Below are 11,714 nucleotides of genomic sequence, written 5' to 3'. Positions count from 1 at the left end.
TCTAAAGTTTTTATACCTACAATAAATATATTTTTACATAACTGGCCTGAGTCAGTTCTTTCAGACTGTTTAGAGAAACCATCTTTCTCAACAGTCAAAACAACAGCCTGAACACTCAGGACACAAGTATTGGAAATACCTAGACAAATACAAATAATCTATAAGGGTCAATAATCCTTATAACATGTGTTGCCTGTACTTCTCTTTCTTCTTACCCCAGTGAGACATGCTCTTCCCATTTTTCTTTCTTTTGATGAGATTTATTTTCTTTTTTTTTCATGATTGTGTGGAAGAATCAGGGGAGTGGAGTATCCTTTACTTTCTTAGCTACCAGCATGCAACTCCTTTTCTTATCTTAATAAGTATTCTTTATATCTGTGGCCAAATTTTTTAAAAATCAATTGGTTTCCAGCTTTATGAAGATGTGACCCTCTACAAACTTACCTAGGGTTAGTTCTCAGATCTCTCACTGAATCTATAATCAAAGACTTTCCAGCTTGATAAGAACTTTGAGAATTTGGCTTCCATTATCATCTCTTTCAAAACCTAGGGTTACATCTAAATCACAATGAGAGAAGTATCAGGGTAAGGTTTTGGTAAAGTTGACTGTATTTGATTGCAATAAAGCCCAGTTCTTTGAATCCATTTGGGCCAAGTATGTATCACAGTAGGGCACAATTTTGTATTCATAAATATACATATATATAAGTATTCTACAGAATCTGCACATATACATTGTGCTAGTAGAAAGAGCTCTGGATTTGAAATCAAAGAATCAGGGCTCAAACCTAAATGTCACTTTCTACTTAACCTTGGTGAGCAGTTAGGTGGTATGATGGATAGAGTTCTGGGCCTAGGATCAGGAAGACTCATCTTTGTGAGTTCAAATATGTCTCCAGATATTTATTAGCTGTGTGACCCTGAGCAAGTCATTTAACCCTGTTGGCCTCAGTTTCCTCAACTGCCAAATAAACTGGAAAAGCAGCAAACTATTTCCAGTATCTTTGTTAAGAAAATCCTAAATGGGTTTATGAAGAGTTGAACACAACTGAAAATAGCTGAACAACAAGACCTGATGCTAGACAAGTTAATTAACTTCTCCATGTTCCAATTTCCACATTTGTAAAATGATGAGAGAGTTTGAGGAGATGATCTCTATAAGGCCTTCTGCATGTCTAAATTTGGAGGACCTCAACTCCCACATTAGATAGTTTCTTTACTATACCTCCTTAGATCTCTGTTTCATATTCTAATTATTAACAGAGTTAGACAAGATGGCTGTTGATATCCCTTCCCATTCTAGAGCTATGATTCTAGGAACTGAAATCTATAGTCCTATCTATAACTTTTTTCTGATATAATTCCATTGGTAATCTCAAAGAGCAGAGCTAGAAAATCCTTGCAAAGAGTTTTATTCAGTAGGGAAATGAAAACTTAAAAACCACAATATGCTGAAGACATACATGGAATATGTTAGGCTGTGTTAAAATGAGACAAGTGGTAGACTTGGAGTTAATATGGACTTGTTTTCAAATCCTATTTCTATCACTTTTTAGCTTTGAAACCATGGCTAAGTCTCTTAACCTCAGTCTCTTTACTCATCTGTAGAGTGAGAATAATAATACTTGTGATTCATATAAATATATGGACCAATAATTTCATCAATATTGGGAACTCCCAGATGAGGAAACTCCTAACACTGCAGGTTGGGGCCTTCATGTCAGCTTGTACCCTTAGAAAGTTGTCCATTCACTGAAAAGTTAAATGACTTTCCCAGGGTCACAGAGCTATTGTGAGAGTACTATTTGTCCAAAGCAGAGCTTAAATACAACTCTTCATGCCTTCCAGTACAGCTCTCTATCTTCTGTGCCATGCTGACTTTCATAGAGTACTTCTATCACAAGCTTTTGGCAAGAATCAAATGAGTGTATTTAATTAACACATCTTTATTTATTTGGTTAAATAATTAATTTAATTATTAGTATCTTTAGTGCAGCATATAGTACACACTTAAGTATTTTGTAAACCTTAAGGCACTATCAAAATGACAGCTATTATTGCTACTTGTGTCAATAAAGAGTGTACCCATAGAAATGGAACGAAATGATAGATACTTGAAGTATTGAATCAAATATACTTGAGACTCTAAATCTCCCCCCTCCCCTTCACTGTTGTGGCCCAATTAAGGTTTGATTATGCCAACCCACCAGAAAGATCAGTAGAATAACCCTGACATATGACCCCAAAAGAATACATAGGAATTGAGAAATTTAGGGGGAAGGGAAATTAAGGCATCTTGGTCTAACTTTGATATATAGGAAAGCCTCACTTAGGTGGGAAATGCAATGTCCAGGAAAAAAAGAGATCAATTCAGATATATCCTGATCCAACCTGGTATTGATGATACAGAACTCTGTGAAGAAGAAAGAAATAAGTTTTCTGTTCCTTTTCTAAACATTTTTGTAAGGTCAAAGTTTTGCCAACATAACAGCATAAAGGAGAGACTTCATAGAAGAGGCAACCTGGAAAAAAGCTGCACTTGGACTATATCTAGTGAACACCTATCTCATGTCATGACAATGAAACTCCACACTGAATGGTTGGGGCCCAGGGGACCAAATCTTTTTCCCTAGAAAGGGGTCAGTGATGCTACCTATTGGTAGCTATAAGGAACTGCAGAGTTCTAAGTGTGAAGTAAACAGGAAGAGGAAAATAGGCACTAACATGGCATCTTTTGGGATGAAGAAGTAATGGCTGACCACCTGAAAAAAGCTACAGAGAAATGCAAGTGGAAAAATTATATATATATACAATAATGAGGGCAAGGAAAACGGAAGCAGGGTCCACATTCTAACAAACTAGGAGAACCAACATTTATTGAGAACTGTACTTTCTAAATGTTTGAATAAGACCAGTGCAATAAACACTGACTGATACTGATACTTTTCATTAATTCTAGGAAGAGCACTATTTGTTTTCTCTGAACTGTGGGTTGAGGTAGGTTCTTGGAGCTCTGTGAAATAGGATTGCAAGAGAAGTTTGTGAAAACAAGGAAGGTTACAACAGTGAAATTGTCATATTTTCTGAGTGGAGGAGAATTGATAAGAAATACAAGAAACACTCCCCAAAGTGTTTGTTGGTTTTCCATGTAACATAACAGCCTCTAACATAAGGATAACATAAGTGATAAAGAAAGTGAAGATTGTCATACACTGGCATCAGAAAATACTAAATGGAAAAAAAATACTACATGGATAGACAAATCCTCCATTTGACAAGTAAAATCCTGGGCACCTTCCTTTCTTTACTCCCTTCTCACTTCCCTTTCCTACCCCCATTCAATGGTGCTACAGAAAAAAAATAGTGCCTAGGAAAAAAAAATCACTGCTTACATAGTCCTACCATTGCCTGGAACCACCCTGGGAGATGCCCTCAAGATTCAAATCAACTTTACACATTCCTAAACTTAAATCTCAAATTCATTAAGAAATGAGAAAATTGGTGGGGTGCCAGCTGGGTGGCTCAGTGAATTGAGAGTCAGGCCCAGAGAAGGGAGGTCCTGGGTTCAAATCTGACCTCAGACACTTCCTAGTTGTATGACCCTGGGCAAGTTACTTAACCCCATTGTCTAGCCCTTACCATTCTTATGCCTTAGAACCAATACCCAGTATTGATTCTGAGACAGAAGGTAAGGTTAAAAAAAAAAGGAATGAGAAAATTCCATTATGAAAAGCACCCATTGAGTAACAACAGATAAATTAGATTTTCCCCTCTTCCTTTTTCAAATCACTCATATTTAAGAAAGGGAACCACCAAAGGAAAAGATAAACAACCCTTGTTAAGCCCTGGATATAGAGCTGAACTATTCCCCACAGTTACTTAGTTTCTTTCAATTTTCTAACCAGTCAGTTGGGACAATCACCCAAATCCCTAAGCTGGTGCTTTGAAGCCTCCTAATTGGCCTTCTAGATAATGGGAGAAATGACAACACAAGGGAAAGAATTTCAACAACACCATCATCAGAAGCCATAGCTATTCCCATTTCACTATGGAACACAGATGTTGGAAAGTGGCATCAATAAATGAACTGGTAAATCCCAGTCCCAACTTCACAGAGTTGATTCCTTACTTCCTGCACTGTGATCCAGTCAGAACTAATTGATTGGGTCTTGGATGACCCTGCGGGATCCAAAAATAATTTTTAAATCCCTCCAAGAAAACAACATATCAGAGATCCTTCTGTGAATTCATGATGTTGACATTTTAAGAATCTTGAAGGTACCTGCCATTATTCCCTCCCATTGACCAGAATTGAACTTTGACTGAGGACTTTATAAAACTGCTGCTTTATAAATCAGAGGGATTGAGAAAAGGGGGAAACCTTCTTGAATTCAACCACAGCCATAGATGACCACACAGTAAGTTTTCAGGAAATAGGCACATGTTGTTTGTCCACAAATATCCTCCACTGTCTACATTTCCATAGCTCAATATCTCCCTCTCTGTCTCCCCTCCCCCATTTCTTTGTATCTCTTTCCCAGTCCCATGGCTAAATCATTCATGTAAGTTACTAAAATTTTCTAAGACAAGAACAACAGATTATAATTCCCTTTGTTCCTCATTGGTTGCATTTTTTCTTAATGTTAAAATTTTCCTCATGCTTGATATCCAACAAGGTTCTGTCACTAACCAATGACTGGAAACCTAGCAAGTGAGAGTTCTGTGATCATCAGAATTCAGAGCAAGAACTGATTTTCTTACCATCAAAGCAAAGTACCCTGGCCTTATCAATCAACAATTTCCAAGACATGGATCATTCAGGGTAATTTGTCTTTTCCTTATTTCCCCTATTACTGTAGGAGTGTCCCAGTCCTCCCAAACTCCTAGAGAAAGAACTAGATATTCATAAATATTTTATTACAAAGTGTTTGGGAAGCAGTAAATAAATTATTTGTTCCTTATTTCCATTTTGGGAGGCAGGGACCAAGGGAGAGAGGTAACTATGCCTTTGTCCAGCCAATGTTGTATACTTTTACCATGAAGAAGGATTCCCAACAGATTTTCTTAAAAGCCATCACTTCTATAAAGTCTTCGTCATACAGAAAAATGGAATTCCTAACTGGTGCTGTTGAGCCAACAATGAAGATGAGACAAGAAGAATTCACCATTTAAATGTGTCACCATTCACCTTTAACTTCCCCACTGCTTTGCCCGAGTCCATGCTTGGAATCTCTAACATTATTCTCGTCAAGTCCATTCCACCCCACCTAATCTTAATGCCTTTTTCATGAAAACTAGTTTCTTGGCTACATAAAAGAGGTTTATGTCAAATTTGATAACTAATTGGAGAGGGCAAAATGAAAAAGATAAAAGCTTTAAAAGAGTAGAATCCCACTTAACAGGTACTTCAGCAATATATAGAACCTTAGAGATCAGGGAGTCCAAACACTTCATTAGAAAAGTGAGGAAATAAAGGCCCAAGAGGATGAAGTGTTTTTGCCCAAGGTCACAGAGCTAGTAAACAGAATTCAGTCCAGGCCTTTTCACTCCCAATTCAATGTGTTTTCAGTTTCAAATAGCAATAATGCCACCTCAGATAAAATCTCATTGGCTATGATACTGCCACTGCACAAAGCTATCAATGTGTTTTCAAAAAACAACTAAGGGGTCACCTCCTGTGCAATGCCCTTCTTGATATTCACAATTGCTAATTCTTCCCTTAAAATGAAATTATTTTTGTATTGACATACATTTTTGTCTTTTTGTACATTTTTTGGTATTTTTACATTCAATTTTTGAATTTACTTATTTTGTGCATGATCTTTCTCTTCCAGTAGAACATAAGCTCAATGGGGGCCAGAGATTGGTTTCATTTTTGTCTTTGTATCCCCAACACAAAACACAGTAAGGACTTTAAAAATACTTGTCAGTTTGAGTTTCCAATAGCACAAACAGTCAATACCACAATCAATGAGTAGAGGATACAAGCCCTCCAAAAAAGAGGAAAAATAAAGGCAAGGAGTGACTCAAGTCAGCAAATGGTGGATGGAATGGAATTAACTATGTCTGAAAATCTTCCCCAGAAGTAATCTTTTTCCTGCAGTGTGGTTTAGTGATAGTTTCCTGTTGACATTATATCTTTCTATCTGATATAGGAGGCAGCTAACTTTAACTGTCCTTAGAAAAATCCAATCCTTAAATTTGGATATTTTAACATATTGAGAAAAAAAAAAGGCATCAGAGAGCATTCAGAGAGATGGACAAAGACCTTTATGAAGTTTAAAGAATGATCTTAACATATGCACGAGACATCTTTTATCAGAGTAGTATCTTTTAAACTGTGCTTTGTTCTACAAGTTAAATGTGATTGGAGAATCTCCAGAACCAGCAAAATCTTGAATTCTTTATATCTTTCAGACAAGTGAAAATATATTTTGTATTCTTTATATCTTTCAGACAAATGAAAATATAGTTTGAAATAGAAAATAATTTGCAAAATCCTGCCAATTTCTTCAATATATACTGACACTGTCAGCATGAAGATGTAAGAATATAAGAATATAAATGGTATATTGTTTTAGTTGTCTTTTGGATTACCTTTGTTGAGTTACAGTATCATCTGTGGTTTTTCCCTTCTGTTATCTTTCTCTCCCTCAGCTATTTTTTTAAACTGTCCTTGAATTCTTTCAAAGTTGTATCACTTATAGGTGATACATTCTAGTAAAAGTCTTGGAAAAGGTTTGGCAAAGATTTGCTTTATGTGCATTTAATCTAATCTGGATATACTTCTCAATCTTAAATTCTAGAATATCACTTCTACCTTTGGATGATATGGTTCACATAAGGTGATTTCACTGAAATCAATGATAAAAGGACATTATAGAAATGTAATTAAATCTGTTCCATTTTCTATCTATTTTTCCTACTACCACTTTCATCTTGAGAACATTAGGATAACTAGGTGGCTCAATGGATAGAGTGCTGGACCTAGAGTCAAAAATCAGGAAGGCCTCAGTTCAGCTCCAACTCAAATAATTACTGTGTGCCTTGAGCAAGTTAGTCAACTTGTACTTACCTCACTTGTCTCATGTGTAAAATGGAGATAATAAGAGTATGTCCTTCCCAGTGTTTTGGCAAGGATTAACTGACATAACACTTGTAAAGTGCTTAGCAAAGTACCTACTATGCAAGGTTATAAAAATATTAGATATTATTTTTAAGATGATGTGACTCAACTATGTCACGTGCCAAGATTCCTATAAACTTGTTTCTACTCTCAATGCTGTTTGCTGATTTATAAAACCATACTGTTTATAATCTTCCATCATCCTTCTCTATAACATTTTTACATAGATATTTGTATTATAAATTAGTGTTATCCTTGTCTGCCATGTCACTCCACTTGGAAAAGAGCACAAGTGTTTGCTGCAATTATGTCCAGTGTCTCCTTTATCTCATTATTCTTCTAATTTGAAGTTGATTTTGACTTGTGATCTAACCACTTGATGGTTTGACCTCACCTTAAGAGCTATTATCTCCTACAACTGTAATTTGAAGTTTTCAGTCATCTAAGAAGCTGTCTATTTTATTTTGTTTATTGGTGAGGTTGTTTAGCACTCACCGAGTCTAGCATTTCTGACTCTCTTCTAAAAGAAAATTATTCATGATATTTAAGCATGAGCCTTCTGATTAATCTAAAAGATTTACCCTTTTGCATTTATTAAACTTGAACAATATTTCACTTTTTTTTTGCTTTCTTTGCCTATGTCCACCTGCACATTATAATTACTGAGAATCAAAATTTATTTTTATTTCATTGGAAAGGTCATGTCAAATTCTCCAAAGGTTTTCTCTACTACTCCACCTTCTACAGAAGATGTTGGTATTTAATTTACAACTAGGTGAAAAAGTGCTGTACCTTGACTCAGAAAGAGCTAAGTTTAAATACAGTCTCTGAAATGTACTAGATAGTTATGTGGTCCTAGGTAAGTCATTTAACCTCTGTCTCAGTTTCCTCATTTGAAAAATTAAGACAATAATAGTACATCCCTTTCAGGGTGGTTATGAAGATAAAATAATACATGCAAAGCACTTTTAAAATGTTAAATCATTATATATTGCTAATTATCATTATCTTTATTAGGTGTTATTTTTTCTTAAGTTCACTATAAGTAAAAGATTGTTCCATAAAACTATGTCTCTTGTTGCTTTTAGGGACATAGTTAAACCAAGTCCTTTGTTTATATTTCCAATTTCTGAGTGACCCTTTAACTTACTGTTTTTGGGGGAGTAGGGGATTATTCAGTCATTTCAATCATGTCCAACTCTTCTGGCCCCATTTGGAACTTTCTTGGCAAAGACACTAGAATAGTTTGCCATTCTTTCTCTAGTTACTTTTACAGATGAGGAACTGAGGCAAATGGGGTTAGATGACTCCTCAGGATCATCTAGTGAGTAAATGTATGAGGCCAGATATGAAATAAAAAAGAAGAGTCTTCCTGACTTCAGGCTAGGTATTCTATCCACCGTGCCACCTTTCTCTCTTTATAAAACTTCTATTTTTCTACTGGTTTCATTTCTCATGAGAACAGCAATTTTGATGTTCATAGTATATCAATGGAAAATATCATTAGACGTGATTATTTTGTCATTGAACAAAGATTCCATATATAAAATGTCAAAATTAAGTTAATATTAATAAATGATATTAACTCTTTCTTCCTTCCTTTGTCATCACTGTGCCACCATCACCATGGAAGATTTGGAGGTCACAGAGCACTGGGGAATATTTTTATCTTTTTTCAGTGGGTTGACATTGCCAAACAAGTCATCACTTAATGTTCAATCTTCTGGTGATGAGCAGCTCCAAATTTAGTCATTTTGGGACTTGGACAGCAGACTTAATCATTCAGAAACATAAACAAATCCTTCCTAGCATTCTGGAATTTTTCAGAACTTATGTACTGTTTTTGCAGTCTTTGAGAACCCAATCTCTCCTTCGGAATATAAGATATTGAGGTAGGATTTTTTGGAGGAAAAAAAGAGCATCAATTCACATTTATATAAGCTTTAATGTCTGTCAAGCAATAAACATTCATTAAAAACCTAATAAATGCTAAGCACTGGATATTTTTATATGTTTTACATAGTGCTTTTTTTTACAAAAATCTTGGGAGCCACTGAATGTAAGTACTATTAATAGCATTTTCCAGATAAAACTGAGGCATAGAATGTTTGAGATAAGTTGCTCAGGTATATACATTTAGTAAGGACTGGAGCTAGGATTTGAACCTTGGTTTAATTCTGAGAGTACTGACCTTCCCACTATATCCATATACCAGTCTTATGCCTCATTGCAAATGAATAAAATGCCATTTTAATTTTATCAATCAATCATTTACTCCAAAATGAGTCAAAGAGAAAGAATGTCAAGTGTATTTCATACCTTTAGTCGAAAAAAGCTTATCTGTCATCTGAGAGGCCAACTTTATTAAATTTAGAGAGGCGTATCATCAGAGAGTTGTCCACCAGATGATGATTGTTTTCAGCTACAAAAATTGCAGGGGTTATGCAATATGTATATGAATGGAGCAAGTACCCATTTGACAAAATCAAATTCTTCAAGTATTGAAGTAAGGAAAAGCCCTATTCTTAAGCAAAGTAGTTCTGGAAACATACCTTAAAGAATATGGTTTCCTTCCTACTAATTATCCCTCTGCCTAAGAGAAGACACAAAATTTCCCAGTAAAATTCCCTATTTTATATTTTACCCTCTTTCTCTAGTTCCTCCTGACCTCAAAACCAGTGATTTGATACTGCAATCTATTGCCATCTTTGATTCCTCTTCATCTCCAAGTTCACCATATGTCTTAGTCATTCTTCAGGTGAGACTACTCCAGAGGATGGAGAGAATGAACAGCACTCAATTGACAGAGTTCATCCTGACAGGGATTCCTTACCCACCCAAGCTAAGAATATTCCTCTTTTTATTCTTCCTTGTTATCTACATTCTGACCCAAATGGGAAATCTACTCATCTTCCTCACAGTCTGTATAGACTCCCAGCTTCATGCACGCCCTATGTATATCTTCCTTGGTGTTCTGTCCATCATGGACATGGGGACTTCTTCCATCATTGTTCCACGGCTCATAATGAACTTCACTCCTGGCATTAAGCCTATCCCATTTGGTGGGTGTGTAGCTCAACTCTATTTCTACCAGTTTCTAGGCAGCACCCAGTGCTTCTTTTACACTCTGATGGCCTATGATAGATACCTGGCCATATGCCGACCTCTACACTACCCTGTCCTAATGACTTCCAAAGTGTGTTTCTTAATGGTGGCTGGAGCATGGGTAGCTGGTTCTATCCATGGTGCTATCCAGGCCACACTTACTTTCTGCTTACCATATTGTGGTCCCAACCAGGTAGATTATTTTTTCTGTGACATCCCTGCAGTGCTAAGACTGGCCTGTGCTGACACAACCATCAATGAGCTGGTGACTTTTGTGGACATTGGAGTGGTAGTTGCCAGTTGCTTCTCTCTAATCCTGATCTCCTATGTACATATAATCCAAGCCATTTTAAGAATCCGCACAGCTGATGGAAGAAGACGTGCATTCTCCACCTGTGGAGCCCATGTGACAGTGGTCACAATTTACTATGTGCCTGCTGCCTTTATCTATCTGAGACCAGAAGCCAATAGCCCTCTAGATGGAGCAGCTGCTCTGTTCCCCACAACCATCACTCCTTTCCTTAATCCCCTAATTTATACTCTGAGAAACAAGGAGGTAAAATTAGCCCTGAAGCGAATGATAGGTGACCGTAGGGCTATGAGTAAGAACTGAATGATTCTGTCCTTGTTGAGACACTCATATTTCAAAGATTTGAGTACTAAGAGTTAGTGAATTTATTGAAGACAAGTATACCAAAATAGATTCAGAGATCTATGAGACATTGATTTGAGCCTAAAAGAAATTAAATAAACATTTTCAGCTTTAAGCAATATTGCTTCTCCTTCTGTTAAGGTTTCATATTGTTCAAAGGCATTAAATAATAATAGGCAATAAAATGCATTAAAATAAAGTGTTTAGCCTGTGTATTTTATAACCAGTTTAACAATCATGAAATAATTGCTTCTTTCAGTATGATGAAGTAATATAAATTGTTCATTTAAAAACCCTTACTGAGGCAGCTAAGTGGCTCAGTGAATAGAGTCAGCTTAGAGATAGGAGGTCCTGGGTTGAAATATGTACTCAGATATTTCTTACTTATGTGATCCTGGGCAAGTCACTTAACCCCAAGCGCCTAACCCTTAATACTCTTCTGCCTTGGAACTGATATTTCATTTTATTGTAAGTTCAATTCTGAGACAGAAGATAAGGACAAAAATTTGTTTTTTTTTATTTGTCCTGTCTTTTCGGTTTAGATTTTGTTTAAAATGTTATGGTATGTTATCATAAGAAATAACCAACAGGATGAATTCAGAAAAACTGGAAAGATTTATATGAACTGATCCAAAGTGAAGTAAGCAGAACCACAAGAAGAGTGTATGTTGTAAGATTTAAATTAATGTGCAACACTTCAAGAATTATTTTTATAAGTTTATTATCTGACAAAATAAAACCACATGACTAAGTTTTTCTACCTGCTCATAAATCCCTGCTCCACCAAAACCATGACAGGAAGACAAGAGAGAAAGAGCCAGAACTATGCCC

The 11,714-nt window shown here is 36.0% G+C and overlaps 1 protein-coding gene across 1 annotated transcript; it reads left to right on the top strand.

Annotated features, from left to right (window-relative positions):
- Nucleotides 1-9,902: 9,902 nt before the first annotated feature.
- On the top strand, nt 9,903-10,957 carry LOC100029940 (olfactory receptor 10G3-like). The gene has a single exon (XM_007480127.2). The coding sequence runs from the start codon at nt 9,903-9,905 to the stop codon at nt 10,842-10,844; it is 942 nt and encodes a 313-aa protein (XP_007480189.2). The 3' UTR covers nt 10,845-10,957.
- The last annotated feature ends 757 nt before the right edge of the window (nt 10,958-11,714 follow it).

This window comes from Monodelphis domestica, chromosome 1 (genome assembly GCF_027887165.1).
Source record: "Monodelphis domestica isolate mMonDom1 chromosome 1, mMonDom1.pri, whole genome shotgun sequence".
Classification (NCBI taxonomy): Eukaryota; Metazoa; Chordata; class Mammalia; order Didelphimorphia; family Didelphidae; genus Monodelphis; species Monodelphis domestica.
Note: the sequence above shows the minus strand (reverse complement) of the source record. Positions and strands in the feature narration are given on the sequence as shown.